Raw genomic sequence first — 16,597 nt, forward strand, 5'->3', positions numbered from 1 at the left:
GTGTGTTTTTCCACTTTAATTTTGGGGGTGACTCCAAATCCAGGCCTCCAATGGTTAATAGATTTGATTTCCATTGATGATTTTTGTGTGATTCTGTTGTCAGCACATTCAACTTTGTACAGAGCAAAGTATTCAATGAGAATATTTCATTCATTCAGATCTAGTATGTGTTATTTGAGTGTTCCCTTTATTTTTTGAGCAGTGTATATATATAAATGTTCAAGTCGTTACAACAGTATTTTACCTCATTATTACTTTAGGTTCCGAACGTGTATGTGACTTTGTCATACATACTCTATATTTATTGTTCTTGGACTGACTAAACATATAAATAGGTGTCTGCCAATGGCTCATCAAGCAGACAAATTTTCTTCGATCCTCCATACACTTGGCTTACATGTGTAAGCATACATGTGTTCTCCATGGGAAATAAGCTGCTGCCAGACTCCTTTGGCGGTAGCATATATACCTAGAGAACAAAAGGATTGGGCATGTTGAAATCAAACTATCAAATCCTTATTTTCCTTGACATCTGCTGCTATGAGAAATATGGGACACCCTCATATGCATTAGATGGCGTCCATATTTGACATTCATCAACTGTCTATAGCCGCCCTTAATCTTCAATCATGTCGCTACTTCATGCAATCAATATACATCCTGAGACGTGCACTCTATAACCAACAGTTATAAGGTATGATCATGGTCATACTAAAGGAAAACCGTGCTGAAACATCTTCATATGATAACTGAAACACTGATAACTGCAAAGAATATGGTCTGCTCTTGAGAGATAATACTGATTGAAGAACAATGTTTGTGTTTTTTCCTTATTTCAGGGTCTTCCTGGACCACCAGGTGAAAAGGGAGAAAATGGTGATGTTGGTCCAATGGTAAGAAACATTATGAACTGTGCATATGTGCAATGTGTCGTGTTTGCCCTTTCTTAGTAATCAATGTCCCTATCTCTATGTTTCTATAGAAATGGCGGTGTCATAAACAGAATTAATTCTCTGATTCTTTTGACAGGGTCCACCTGGTCCTCCTGGTCCTAGAGGTCCTCAAGGTCCCAATGGTGCAGATGTAAGTATTTGGCATTGTAAGAATTCAGCATTACCTAAGAAAAAAATTGTCATTCTTATAGACTTATCCGTCTTTAAATCTTTCTTTAGGGTCCACAAGGTCCACCTGGGTCTATTGGCTCTCTTGGCGGTGTTGGTGAGAAGGTAGGCGAAAATAAAACTTTTTTCTTCCTCTTCATTAAGGTTGATATGTAAAAGTTTCTGCACATCATGTTAGACTTAGTAAAATAATGTAACCCTCTAGGGAGGAAAGTTACTATTCCCTTTAAGTCCTTACTGTCCCTCTTCTGGTTGTCCCCTAATCCACGTTCAAAGCACATACACATTAAATTTAAGGCTGGTAAAGACAGCAATCTGACAAATATTCTAGTCAGAATATTAGAATATTTCCAAACAAGCAACATATTTATTTAGTTTAATTGATAATAAAGCCCCATTAATGTCCACAATGCTCTACAGACATCATTATCACTGTTCCCATTGGGGCTCACAATCTAAATTCTCTATCAGTATGTCTTTGGAGTATGGGTGGAAACCCAAGCAAACATGGGGAGAATATACAAACTCCTTACCGATGTTGTTATTGATGGGATTTGTACCCAGAACCCCAGCGCTGAGAGGCTAAAGTCAGGGATGGACATAAATGCAGCAGCACAGGGGCTCCTGTGGTAAGGGGGCCCACTACCACCTCCAAAGCAAGAAGAATTGTGTGTTATGATGAATGATTGGACTGCAAAGAGTCATAGTGTTTTTGCATTATGGCCTTCTTCTGTCTGTGTCCGCCCCTGGTTACAGTGCTAATAATCACTGAGCTACCATGTAGAAAAATATATGTATAATCGCTGAATTCAGTTCACCTTCCAAGTGCTTCAGTGACCAAGAAGAAATCAAAAATATCAAATGTAATTACATGTAGGAACCCTTGGTGAAGACAGTCTCTGGTCAGGGTGTGGTGCAGCAAGTCTAGACAACACACCCGACTGGATTCCAGGCCATGATAAAAGAGAAAAAGTCCACTGGGACTGGGCTCCAGCACCAGGGAAAAAAATGTAACCTTAAGTCTGTGATTAAAAACATAAATAGGACAAAAAAAAGCTAAAAAAGATTAGGATCCAGAAGCTTACGCGTTTCGGGTTGGCAACTCTTATTCATGAGCCATTATGCTGCCCATGAGATTTTATTAGTGCATCTCATGCAATGATGTGATCTAGTTTTATAAAGAGCTAAAAACAATCATAAATCACAATGAAGTCCTTGGAATTAGGTTGGTACGTAGCATGCTGCTATGATGACCACTCTTGATCTAGATGTCCGCACCCCAAGTGTTACAAAAAAGAAAATATAACCTGTAGAACCGTCCACCCACCAATTGATCATGGCCTGTTTCACTTTTATGTTGTTGCCTGAATGTATACTTATTGTGGGCTTAGTGACTTTGATATCTACTGTATAAATGTGATCACATCATCTTTTGGAGGAAATGTCCGTATTCTGTATCCCAGAAGTGCCATGTCAGAAAAGCTGCAGAGCAGACTAGCTCTTGGATATTTATACTCCAGGGAAACACCAGTGGCAAAAACATATGGAAATATGCAAGAATACCAAGTTTCAAATGAATGGACATTAGGGTTATTACAAGACTGCATCATAAAAGAAATCCATTTTTGTGCTTCTATGTACCTTGTGAAATGGGAACATTGTGTCTCCAGAGTGTTCTCCAACTCTACAGACTTCCCATACATTAGAAGGATTCTGCCTGCAGTGTTTGCATACAGACGCATTGTATAATAATAGCTGTCATCTTAAATCAGACAAATGCAGACTTGTATTCCTAAGGAAGCGTGCAGTCCTATCAGCCAGACGCTCTGCGGGTTTATCATCTCCAAGTAGAAATATTTTTTATGGATTGTTTTTGTGTAGACTAAAATCGAAGTAGCGATGAAATCTTTATTTTTACATTTTCCGTGCAGCCTTTACAGTCTCAGAAGCATTACAATGCATGTTCACATCAGCTACCCGACAACAATTCGGAAATGTTGAGCTATTGGGACAGCGGTGAACAGTTTTGTTATTGCATTAAATGATGAGTATTTTTCTGTATCGCTAGAATCCTATTACTTGGGCTGGTTTTCTACACATTAAAAAACAATTATGTTAACCCATGACTGGGAAGCTTACAACTTCAGCTTTTACTATACTCATCGCTTAAGATTGAGCATGTCATACTTAGAGAAGGCAATAGAAAACACACAATGCAAACATATTCATCACTAAGGTATGAATAATACTTATGTGCTGGTATCTTGGCTCTATCTAGACCGCAGCAGCAGCCTTCAAGATGTTATGTGGACCATAAATACCAGTGTTTTTTTGCAAATTTCAGACATTACGTCTCTGTCACTCCTCATTGCTGGCGACATATGTCCCAATCCTGGACCCCCACAACTTGCACCTTCCACCAATTCACCCACCTATCGCATCAAATCAACTGCAAACTACCACAACCTCTCTTACGCAAAACCGGTCCCCCTGACGCGGGGGGCTCCCTCTCTCTGGAGCACTCTGTAATGCCCGCTCTGTCTGCAACAAGCTCTATTTTGTCCACAACCTCTTTACCTCTCGTCATCTCTCCTTCCTGGGCATCACAGAGACATGGCTGACACCTTCTGACACTGCCTCCCCTGCTGGGCTGTGTTACGGCGGCCTCCACTTCACCCACACTCCTCGCTCTGGTAACAGACATGGTGGAGGAGTGGGTCTTCTCCTCTCTAACAACTGCACCTTTATCCCTACTCCTCCTCTTCCTTTCCTTATTCTCCCTTCTTTTGAAGTCCACTCTGTCCGCATCTACTCTCCCTCCAACCTCCAAGTGGCTGTCATATACCGATCTCCGGGCCCGATCACTGCCTTTTTTGACCTATTCTCCTCCTGGCTTCTTTACTTTCTCTCTGCTGACATTCCCACAATCATCATAGGCGATTTCAACATCCCCACTGACACTCGCCAGCTAGCAGCATCCAAACTCCTGTCGCTTACTTCATCCTTTGGACTTACTCAGTGGTCCTCCTCAGCCACCCACACAGACGGACACACACTAGACCTTACCTTCACCCGACTCTGCTCCCTATCTAACCTCACAACCTCCCCCCTACACCTATCTGACCACCATCTACTCACTTTCTCATCCCTGTCCTCCTCACCTGTCACCTATGTCCAGCAACTCGTACACCCCGCAGAAACCTTGCACATCTAGACACCCACACACTCTCTGACTCTGTTCTACCACTGACATCCAGATCCTCACTCCATGACACAGACAGCGTCACTGCTTTCTACAATGCCACTCTAGCATCAGCTATTGACTCGGTCGCCCCTCTTGTGCATGGCAGAGCGCGACGAGTCAACAGGCAACCCTGGTACAACAACCTCACTAAACAGCTTCGGCAAGCGTCCAGGGTTGCGGAGCGGCATTGGAAGAACACACATACTCAAGATGACTTCACTGCATTCAAACAAGCAACACTCGCATTCAAATCAGCACTCACCTCTGGTAAACAGGCCTACTTCACAACCCTCATATCTTCCCTATCCTACAACCCCAAACAGCTATTCAACACTTTTAACTCTCTCCTCCGCCCTCCACTGCCCCCTCCGACCTCCGTCATCTCTGCTGAGGAGTTTGCCACACACTTCAAAAACAAGATTGACCAAACCCGGCAAGTGTTTACTGTCCGACCACCACAATTTCTTTGTTTTCCACACCATTTCCCTACCCCCATAACCTCCCTTCCCAACATCACAAAAAGAGACCTTACTTGTCTTCTCTCCAAATCACACCGCACCACATGTGCACTCGACCCCATCCCATCCCACCTCCTCCCCGACCTAACCCTCACACTTATCCCATCCCTAACCCATTTCTTCAACCTATCACTATCTTCTGGTACTTTCGCCGCTGCCTTCAAACATGCCACAATCACGCCCATCCTCAAAAAGCCATCTCTCGACCCAACCGCCTTGTCCAGCTCTCGCCCCATATCGCTGCTCCCATTTGCCTCCAAACTCCTTGAGCAACACGTTCACGCTGAACTTTCCTCACACTTCTCATCTAACTTTCTCTTCAACAACCGAAAATCCGGCTTCCGCCCCCACCATTCCACCGAAACTGCCCTTACCAAAATGACCAATGACTTACTTACAGCCAAAGTTAACAGACAATTCTCTGTACTCCTTCTTCTTGACCTGTCCTCTGCTTTCGATACAGTTGACCACTGCCTCCTACTACAGATCCTCTCTTCCTTTGGCGTCAAAGACCTTGCCCTATCTTGGATCTCCTCATACCTTTCTAACCGCACATTTAGCGTCTCCCACACACACACTACCTCCTCACCCCACCCCCTCTCTGTTGGAGTCCCTCAAGGCTCTGTCTTAGGATGCCTACTCTTCTCAATTTATACCCTTGGCCTGGGACAGCTCATAAAATCCCATGGCTTCCAGTACCATGTGTACGCTGATGACACCCAGATCTACCTTTCTGGCCCAGGTGTCACCTCTCTGCTGTCCAGAATCCCAGCATGTCTAGCAGCCATATCCTCCTTCTTCTCCACCCACTACCTCAAGCTCAATGTGGACATAACTGAACTCATTATCTTTCCCCCATCTCGCATATCTTTCCCACCTGATCTTTCTATCACAATAAATGACATTACTCTTTCCTCTGTACCGACAATCCGCTGCCTCGGAGTAACCCTTGACTCTGCCCTATCCTTCAAACCCCAAATCCAAGCTCTCGCCACCTCCTGTCGCCTCCAGCTCAAAAATATTTCCAGAATCCGTCCTTTCCTCAACACTCAATCTACTAAACTGCTTGTGCATGCCCTCATCATCTCCCACCTCGACTACTGCAACATCCTCCTCTGCGGCCTACCTGCTAACACTCTCGCACCCCTCCAGTCCATCCTCAACTCTGCTGCACGACTGGTTCATCTCTTGCCTCGCTACTCCTCTGCTACCCCCCTTTGCAAATACCTTCACTGGCTCCCATTTCCCCAGAGTATCCAGTTCAAACTACTAACACTGACCTACAAAGCCATCCATAACCTCTCTCCTCCGTACATCTCTAAACTAATCTCCCGATATATTCCCTCACGTAACCTCCAGTCCTCCCAAGACCTCCTTCTCTCCTCCACACTTATTGGTTCCTCACGCAATCGCCTCCAAGATTTCTCCCGAATATCCCCCGTCCTATATAATTCTGTGCCTTAGCACGTCCGATTATCTACCACACCTGGATCCTTCAGACGGAACCTGAAAACCCATCTCTTCAAACAAGCTTACAGCCTGCCATGATCTTGCTTGCTGCCACCCCCAACAACAACGGAGCTACTTCAACCCCTCAACCTACTGTCTCCGCCCCATTCCTGTAGAATGTAAGCCCGCGAGGGCCGGGTCCTCTTCCCTCCGTACCAGTCTATCATTGCTAGTTTGTTTACTGTAAGTGATATCTGTATTTGGTATGTAACCCCTTCTTATGTACAGCGCCATGGAATCAATGGCGCTATATAAATTAATAATAATAATAATATCACATACCAAAAAAAAACATGTTACTGAAGCTAAAAGTGGTGGCTTATCAAAAGATCTAATGACTGTTTTAGGGGAAAATTGGATGAATTGTATACCCAGCAAGTGACCATTCAAGACATTTAATCATTATTTTACCTTCAGGTTTTGCATTTCTCCATGCTCCGCCTGATTTCATTTAATTTCTGCTTCATTCTCAAGAATTCCTTGTAAATAGCCCTAAACCTGAGTAAGTTATAGATCGGAACCTTAAATAGCTTGTCATAGATATGGGTCCAAATAACAAAAAAAAATAAGCTGACTACAAAATAACTCGCTGCTTAGACACTTAGCAATGACCTGTGATCGGCGGGTAACTTGGCAGCAATTGGACACTTTTCCTAAATGTCTACCACCTTGCCGTTTGTAATCAGTATGTAAAAAAAGAAAAGAAACAACGATGCTCCTCTAAGGTAGTAGGTCCAGATTGGAGTCTGTACATATAAAGGTAAGGTGGTTTTACACTCGCCTGGCCCAAGTTGTCCATCGATGGGCACAACCCCACAGTTTAATCCATTTCATTGAGCACTGATCGCGGCAGCTCCGCCTCGGGAAATTTGTTTGTGGTGTTTCACTGCATATTGGTAAGAGATCAGGAATAGTTAAAAAAAAAATCTAAGATATGGGGGTCACAGGATATACATTTCCTAAGGAAGGTATTTAGCATAAAATTTTTATTAGCCTACACGTTTCAAAAATGATGGCAAAAAAAAAGATTTTTGATGTTTGGACGGAGGAAGAAGGCAGTTCGCCTTTGAAACGAGTAGTGTAAAAAAAAGTTTTATCCCGAATACCTTCCTTTGAAAATGTATGTCCTGTGGCGCCCATGTCCTCTCAGTTTTTTTTATATTCCTGATCTTTTGTAATCAGCGTGCTGCCCATGATGAGTCCACAAGGGACTGGGAGAAGTTGGAGAGATGAAGGTTCTACATAGGAAGCCTCTTCTATTTATTCCTTAACAAAGTGGTAAAGCAGGCTCATATATCAGTATTCACTGACTATTGCTGGGATGAGAATGAAAAAAATGGATGATTTGTTTCATTAACAGAAGGTAGAATCAATATGTGAACACAGTAGATATCATTAACACCTGATAAATGAGGAACAACTGCTAAGCTGTTATAATGGGAACATAAAAAGAAATACCCGGATATTCTATTAATGTGTGCAATTCTACAAATATTATAAAATAATTATTAATTGAATAAATGGGGTTAGATGATATTGACAATAAGACTGGGTTCGGACAGCTGTACTTAAACTGAAACCAGTCAGAACTGCAAATTGCAGATATGTTTGGTTCTGTGTTTAGCTCAATGTGCTCAGCTGCGTATCGGACAAGTGCATGTGCTGCCTACTATTTACATGTATTAGCCTGATCCATAAATCAGAATCAGTGCTCGCTCACACTAGTGTATAACTCGAAAGAGTGCTATGCAATGTTTTATTGGATAGTACTGGGCCCAATGTTATTCAATGGGGCAGTGCAGATCTGCGTTTTTTCTAAAGCCTATTCGGCATGAGAAAAAAATCGCAGCATGTTGCGAGTGGCTCCACAAATCGGATCGCAGACTCATATGGGTGCGTGAGAAACATCGGACTGCACTCGAATGACATTCAAGTGCAGTCTGATTTATGCGGACACAGGCAATAAAGAAGATGGAGAAATTTAAAGGGGTATTCCCATTTCCAAGATCATTTCCCAATATGTAGTAGGCGTAATAATAATAATAATATTAGCAAATGCCTCCAGTTAGAAATGTAGTATAGTATTTTTGATTCGCTATGTCTCTTTCCTCATGTCCAGGTATTGCAGGACCTTATGTATCCATAGTTATGACCATTGATATAGTGACAGCTAGTTGCTAGTGGTTGTAACCATGGATACCTAAGGTCCTGCAATGCCTGCACATGAGGAAAGAGACATAACAAATCAGAAGAACTATACTACATTTCTAATTGGAGGTATTTGCTAATATTATTATTGTTACACCTACTACATATTGAGATAGGATCTTGGAGATGGGAATACCCCGTTAAGTTCTCTGTCTTTTTCACACCTGTGCTGTGAAAGAATCGGATCACAGTAAGGTGACACTCGGATCAGAGTTTAAGCCGATTGTCATTAGCATAATCAAGCTGATTTTCTTGCTTGAGAGAATCAATGCTTGTGTGATCCCAGTCTAAAGTAAAGCACTCTGTGATTTGTTTCCTTGTGGACCATTGGTCCATGTGAAAAGTCAGCCATGTACACTGGCACATTAGCTATAATGAACTTAAAAGGGTTGTCTGGTCCAAATCGATAAGTCTGCAGTTACTCTATGTGACTGCCGACTTATGAATCCCCCTCTCACACGCACTGTGCGCTGCGGGGATTCGCTGGGTTCTGAGCTGGGACCGGAGGGTATATATGAGCTATACATACTCCTGGCTTGTGGGCGCAGCCTTGCTTCTATACACTTGTATGGAGCGAGGCCACGTCCTCTAGTCAACCACGCCCACTGGATTGCCTTGTCGCTAGACGGAGCGCAGCCTTACTCAATACAAGTGTATGGAGCGAGGTCATGCCCACTAGATGGGCTCTGCCTGGGAGTATGTATAACTCATGCATATCCTCCGGTCCTGGCTCAGAAACCGGGGAATCTCCACAGCGCACAGTGCGAGCTCTGGGGGGATTCATAAGTCTGCAGTCACACAGAGTGACTGCAGACTTATTAATTTGGACCGAACAACCCCTTTAATGGATCAACTACAACATCATGTAAAATGAATCAAGCCTGCTCCATATACTGTGCTGTTTAGCTATAAGCAAGTTAGGAAACCTATAGTTTTGAGGTTAAGTGCTGATAATGCTGAGTGTAGATATCCAGATTCTAGGCTGGAAGAATGAATGATTCTCAGTGTTCATTCTATCTGTCTATCTATCTATCTGGCAGAATAAAGGTGCAGCACCAGCAACAGTTTTAAGATAATCTCAAATTAACCTTAGGAAACCTTAATGGGGCTGTCCAATACCTTTTTAATTGAATTAATCCACTTTGTAAAATAAAATTAACACATTCTCACCTCCCGCACCAGCGCTGTTCCAGCAATGTTGACGTTGATTCTCCCGGGGTTTGAGTGACATTGTTATGCGATCCCTGCAGCCAATCAGCAGCTATTATTAAGCTGCGGCTTTCTCACTTCCTTTAGACGAACCTTAGACAAGCAGAAGAAGTGAGAGCGCATCAGCCGAATACCAGCTTCTGATTGGATGTAGGGTTCACATGACATAACAATATCATGTCAGACTTGGGAGTCCAGACACCAACTACGCTGGAACAGCACCGGTGTGGGGAGTGAGCATTTGTTATATTTAATTTACAAGTGAGACTACTTAATCTAAAAAGGGATTGTCCAGATAGTGAACAACCTCTTTAAGACACATCAATTTTATTTCATTCGTCTGGGAGAATACCAAGGTAATAACAGTCGAGGCATACTTTTCTGGTGTTAGCAATGACCCCTGGTTGAATGACCCTGATCTGACCTTCTCTGGCCTTATGCGCTCCATAATTTTCAATTTCCAGAAAATATATAGGAAAACGTTCCATCCTAAAATAGAGTTACCAAATGGTCTCAGAACAGTAAAGCACTTACACTTATTTATTGTATGTAGGCTCCGCTAATGTATTCAAAGCCTTTGTTGACACCTGTGAAGGAATTGTATTATTTCCATATTTATTATAGACTATACATCACTGTTTCTATTTCAGTGAATACTGGAAATAGAAATAAGGCCGTGTCGTCTGTATGTTTCAGACAGTCACGCTTTTGCATACAAAACTATGAAGAAACATCACTCACAATGTAGCACATTTATTGTATCAGCAAAATGGAATGCTTTTAGTTTTTATGTATCACTCAGGTGTCAGTAAGTGGAGCAGACTGGTGATCATTTACATAGAAACAGCAAATAGATTTTCCTTCAATTACTCTAAAAATATTTAATTTAGCCTTTAATAGAATATAATGTACTTGCAGTAAGCTTAAACAGAGGTTTAGGTCATGTCCCAATCCATGCACCTATGAAGATACCTTTCCGCATGGCTCTAGAGTTATTTCTCAGGTACACCTGTGATCATTATCTAGGACGGAAGCCTGATCTGCTACATACGAGGAAACCAGTATTATTGCTAACACGTAAAAGTTAGGGGTCAGGTGGCAGATTTTGCATTGGGGACTAGGATCTATTCATGGCAAGTAAAAGTGTAGCTTGCATAATCCATATCTATCATTCATTTTATGGTGAAAAAGAATGGATCTGACTGACACTAGATCCATTATAGCTCAATTCTATCATTCTACTTAACGGGCTGAGGTTCAAGTACAGAACTATTAAAGGGAATCTGTCACCAGAATTTCGCTATCCTATCTGAGAGCAGTATGATATAGAGACAGAGACCCTGATTCCAGTGATGTATCACTTACTTGGCTGCCTGCTGTAGTTTTGATAAAATCACTGTTTTCTCTGCTGCAGATATCGCAGTTCTCTGAATGCTGAGCTCTGTATAACCCCGCCCACATCACTGATTGGCAGCTTTCTGCCTATGCACAGTGTACACAAAAAGTTGACAATCAGTGTTGGGGGCGAGTTATACAGAGCTTCTGAATATGGGGGACTACAGGTTTTCTAGTCCTATAGTGATAATATCCTGCTGATAAGATTGTGATTTTATCAAAACTGCAACTAGCAGCCCAGTAAGTGATACATCACTGGAATCAAAGTCAAGGTCATTATAGCTACATTATCCTACTTGCAGATGACAAAAACTTGGTGGCAGATTCCCTTTAAGAACAGAAGTCATGACACTTATGTGAGTAGAGCATAAGATTGGACTTGCCAAGGCTCTGTATACCATATGTATTGTTAAAGGGGTTGTCTGGCCTTAGAGTACAAGTCAGAAATCACTCTATGTGACTGCAGACTTGTGAATCCTCACATCTAATCCACTGCACACTGTGAAGATTTTCCAGTGCCAACACCTTAAACGGGCGGTCATGAGGTTGCAGGTATGCAATTTGCATACTTCTATCCACATTCCGACTAGACTTGTTTGGTCTCGCTCAATACACTTGCATTGAGTGAGACTGCCCACGTCTAGTCGGCATGTGACTGAATGAATGCAAGTCGCATACTTGCGGTCACTCGCCCCCTGCCGCCACCATAGAATCCTGACAGTGCGCATTGCGCGCTGTGAGGATTCACAAGTCTGCAGTCACATAAAGTGACTACAGACTTGTACTCAAAGTTAGGTTAATATAGGTAGTATAGGAGTTAGTATAGGTAGTATAGGAGTTAGTAAAGGCAGTACAGGTGTTAAGTGTATATATATACATACAGTACAGACCAAAAGTTTGGACACACCTTCTCATTTAAAGATTTTTCTGTATTTTCATGACTATGAAAATTGTACATTCACACTGAAGGCATCAAAACTATGAATTAACATGTTTTGTGGAATGTGGAATTATTTACCTAACAAAAAAGTGTGAAGCAACTGAAAATATGTCTTATATTCTAGTTTCTTCAAAGTAGCCACATTTTGCTTTGATGACTGCTTTGCACACTCTTGGCATTCTCTTGATGAGCTTCAAAAGGTAGAAGAACCTAGAATATAAGACATATTTTCAGTTGTTTCACACTTTTTTGTTAAGTATATAATTCCACATGTGTTAATTCATAGTTTTGATGCCTTCAGTGTGAATGTACAATTTTCATAGTCATGAAAATACAGAAAAATCTTTAAATGAGGTGTGTCCAAACTTTTGGTCTGTACTGTATATATATGTATGCTTGTTTATATATACAGTAGTATAGGTAGCGTGAATATATAAGGTTATGAGATAATTTCCAGTGCCGTGTTAGCGTATGGATTAATCTTTGAACATCTGATAACAAAGGCCACAGGTTACTTACTAAATCCCCATTTGGGCCTTAGAGTTAGAGACATTTTAATGCTAAATTCCTATTTGTGGTTGTATTTATCAGTCCACTGAGCTAGAAAAATAATGGCAACAGGCTTAATGTGTGCTTTGGATTTCAAATCTAAATCTCCCTGCAGAGCAGTGTAAAATGTTTGTTCTTAAAATGAACATTTAATGCCTTGCATACATTTAAATGTAGAAGTATTCCTCTTCATAAGCAGTATGGGACAACCCTTGAAACCATCTCATGAGTTTCTAATGGAAGTAGAGTTAAAATGCACTTAGTCTTTATACCTGAGGACCATTCCTTTACGATAGACAAAATTAAGTCTGTTCGATTTCATAAATTAAAAATATGATTGTTAAATTAAATGTGCCATGGGGTTTAATATTTGTGCAGAAAGAAAGGAAAGGTGTGAAATATAAAGATAGAACTTTTGGAGTTTGACTATATTTGAACTTTACTATCTTAAGTCAAAGAAAAAAACTAGAGAGGAACTAATATTTTGTAAATGTCAAGCCTGATTGTAAGGTTTTATAAAGATTAGCAAAAATGCGAATATAATATATATGAATGACATAAATATATATCTATAATTTTTCTATTTTAGGGCGAACCCGGTGAAGCTGGAAATCCAGGTCCACCTGGTGAAGCTGGTGTTGGTGTAAGTACTTTTACTCTACTCCATGTAAAAATGAGAAATTTTTCCCCAAAACTTTGATTATATAGTAAATGACCAGAGAACAATTGTTTCTGAAAAATTTCAATACTTATTGGGGTGGGGTGGTCAGACATAGTCATATTGTCAAATTGGGCCTTTGTAAAATAGCAAAATGTGAGTCAAAATGATTTCATTTCTTCTTTTGATGAAATGTGAAACTAGTAATAGAATTATAGTTATTTAAAATGTTTCTTGTGTTAAAAATGAATAAGAAAAAATTCATTTTTCTTAAAGTGACGGTCTAATTTATTGGTATCATGATCATGTCTGCGGTACTCAAGCATGTTGACTACTTCCCTTCAGCTGTCTGGCAACTTAAGTATTGCTTTGCAAGCAAAGAACAGAGCTAAAGAGAAATTAGCCCTGGGATTTGAGGGATGACATAGATTCATTAAATAAAGACTGTACAAAGGCGTTTAAAGCTTTTGGGTTTTTGTAATCTTAACAGAAGTGAAAAAAAGGTTTTAGTCAGTTTATAGAAAAATGCTACAAAGGACTTAATCTTCTTACAACCCCAGAAAGGCTTTCTGAACTCTAACACCATGTAATCTGTAATACATATATATTTAATTTACATATTTCTGTAGGGCCCTAAAGGAGAGCGAGGAGAAAAAGGAGAAGCTGGACCTCCAGGAGCTGCAGGACCTGCTGGTCCCAAAGGTCCACCAGGAGATGATGGTCCTAAAGGAAACCCCGTAAGAGAATCATTCATTTATTAGTATTTTCATGTTTTGGATAAACTATTAGCTATATTACTCACAATTTCTACTTCTTCATCTAAAAATTTTAGGGTCCAGTTGGTTTCCCAGGAGACCCTGGTCCTCCCGGAGAACCTGGTCCAAGTGTAAGTATCATGAGTTAAAACTGTTGGTACACTATAAGCCTATATTTTTTATTGTATTTTTCAACTAAATTTCCATGGCAAAATACACTTAATGGCTTCCGCTCAGACTTAATACATGGTTCTAATACACACTGGATGGCACTATACACTTTGTCAATCCTGGTCGTACAAGACACCGAAAGTAACTGGAACTGAATATGAACAGTTTCTTTCATACAAAATATAACAAAACAATAACTTTAACCTTAGACCACAGATCATTATTGCCTTCACGTAGACCCCTTATTGTCTGTTATAGAGGAGGAACATCATTCTCTATACTGAGTCCTATTCCTTAGAGCCTATCCGCCACACTTTGGTAGACTTAAATTCCCCCTTCCACCTTGAGCTGGGGTCTGACACAGTGTCTCATACTCCCAGCGATTTCTTTTCCCCAGGGGTTAAAACTCGTTTCCTACTGGGTTCTCTCACAGCTCCCAGCAGACTCTCAGGAACTCACCCCTAACCAGGAGAAATATCCAGCTACCACATATAGACCTACAGTACAGACCAAAAGTTTGGACACACCTTCTCATTTAAAGATTTTTCTGTATTTTCATGACTATGAAAATTGTACATTCACAATGAAGGCATCAAAACTATGAATTAACACATGTGGAATTATACAGTTAACAAAAAAGTGTGAAACAACTGAAAATATGTCTTATATTCTAGGTTCTTCAAAGTAGCCACCTTTTGCTTTGATGACGGCTTTGCACACTCTTAGCATTCTCTTGATGAGTTTCAAGAGTTAGTCACCGGAAATGGTTTTCACTTCACAGGTGTGCCCTGTCAGGTTTAATAAGTGGGATTTCTTGCCTTATAAATGGGGCTGGGACCATCAGTTGTGTTGTGCAGAAGTCTGGTGGAAACACAGCTGATAGTCCTACTGAATAGACTGTTAGAATTTGTATTATGGCAAGAAAAAAGCAGCTAAGTGAAGAAAAACAAGTGACCTTCATTACTTTAAGAAATGAAGGTCAGTCAGTCCGAAAAATTGGGCAAACTTTGAAAGTGTCCCCAAGTGCAGTTGCAAAAACCATCAAGCGCTGCAAAGAAACTGGCTCACATGAGGACCGCCCCAGGAAAGGAAGACCAAGAGTCACTTCTGCTTCTGAGGATAAGTTTATCCGAGTCACCAGCCTCAGAAATCGCAGGTTAACAGCAGCTCAGATTAGAGACCAGGTCAATGCCACACAGAGTTCTAGCAGCAGACACATCTCTTCAACAACTGTTAAGAGGAGACTTTGTGCAGCAGGCCTTCATGGTAAAATAGCTGCTAGGAAACCACTGCTAAGGACAGGCAACAAGCAGAAGAGACTTGTTTGGGCTAAAGAACACAAGGAGTGGACATTAGACCAGTGGAAATCTGTGCTTTGGTCTGATGAGTCCAAATTTGAGATCTTTGGTTCCAACCACCGTGTCTTTGTGCGACGCAGAAAAGGTGAACGGATGGACTCTACATGCCTGGTTCCCACCGTGAAGCATGGAGGAGGAGGTGTGATGGTGTGGGGGTGCTTTGCTGGTGACACTGTTGAGGATTTATTCAAAATTGAAGGCATACTTAACCAGCATGGCTACCACTGCACCTTGCAGCGGCATGCTATTCCATCTGGTTTGCGTTTAGTTGGACCATCATTTATTTTTCAACAGGACAATGACCCCAAACACACCTCCAGGCTGTGTAAGGGCAATTTGACCAAGAGGGAGAGTGATGGGGTGCTACGCCAGATGACCTGGCCTCCACAGTCACCAGACCTGAACCCAATCGAGATGGTTTGGGGTGAGCTGGACTGCAGAGTGTAGGAAAAAGGGCCAACAAGTGCTAAGCATCTTTGGGAACTCCTTCAAGATTGTTGGAAGACCATTTCCGGTGACTACCTCTTGAAGCTCATCAAGAGAATGCCAAGAGTGTGCAAAGCAGTCATCAAAGCAAAAGGTGGCTACTTTGAAGAACCTAGAATATAAGACATATTTTCAGTTGTTTCACACTTTTTTGTTAACTATATAATTCCACATGTGTTAATTCATAGTTTTGATGCCTTCAGTGTGAATATACAATTTTCATAGTTATGAAAATACTGAAAAATCTTTAAATGAGAAGGTGTGTCCAAACTTTTAGTCTGTACTGTATATGCAGCACTTCAATGTCAAACCACTCTCTTTTCTCCGCTCCTCTCTGCCCCTCATATCAGTGTTTTGGCTCAGTGTTCCACCAATACGACTCATATCCAAATTAACACCAGTCTTTTCCCAGGCTTGCACTGATTCTAGCACCTCCTCTTGTAAGTTGACAACTAAAAAAACATCATTCATACTCC

The 16,597-nt window shown here is 41.3% G+C and overlaps 1 protein-coding gene across 1 annotated transcript in view; it reads left to right on the top strand.

Moving 5' to 3' along the window:
• COL11A1 (collagen type XI alpha 1 chain) overlaps positions 1 to 16,597 on the top strand; it is a 253,934-nt gene that overhangs the window by 221,295 nt on the left and 16,042 nt on the right. Inside the window, exons 47-52 of the mRNA XM_073642853.1 lie at positions 840 to 893; positions 1,030 to 1,083; positions 1,173 to 1,226; positions 13,283 to 13,336; positions 13,981 to 14,088; positions 14,184 to 14,237. Coding sequence (XP_073498954.1) covers positions 840 to 893; positions 1,030 to 1,083; positions 1,173 to 1,226; positions 13,283 to 13,336; positions 13,981 to 14,088; positions 14,184 to 14,237 — 378 coding nt within the window. The remainder of the gene's footprint in view (positions 1 to 839; positions 894 to 1,029; positions 1,084 to 1,172; positions 1,227 to 13,282; positions 13,337 to 13,980; positions 14,089 to 14,183; positions 14,238 to 16,597) is intronic.

Source organism: Phyllobates terribilis, unplaced genomic scaffold (genome assembly GCF_046119375.1).
Source record: "Phyllobates terribilis strain yellow unplaced genomic scaffold, ASM4611937v1 Scaffold_8__6_contigs__length_399053987, whole genome shotgun sequence".
Classification (NCBI taxonomy): Eukaryota; Metazoa; Chordata; class Amphibia; order Anura; family Dendrobatidae; genus Phyllobates; species Phyllobates terribilis.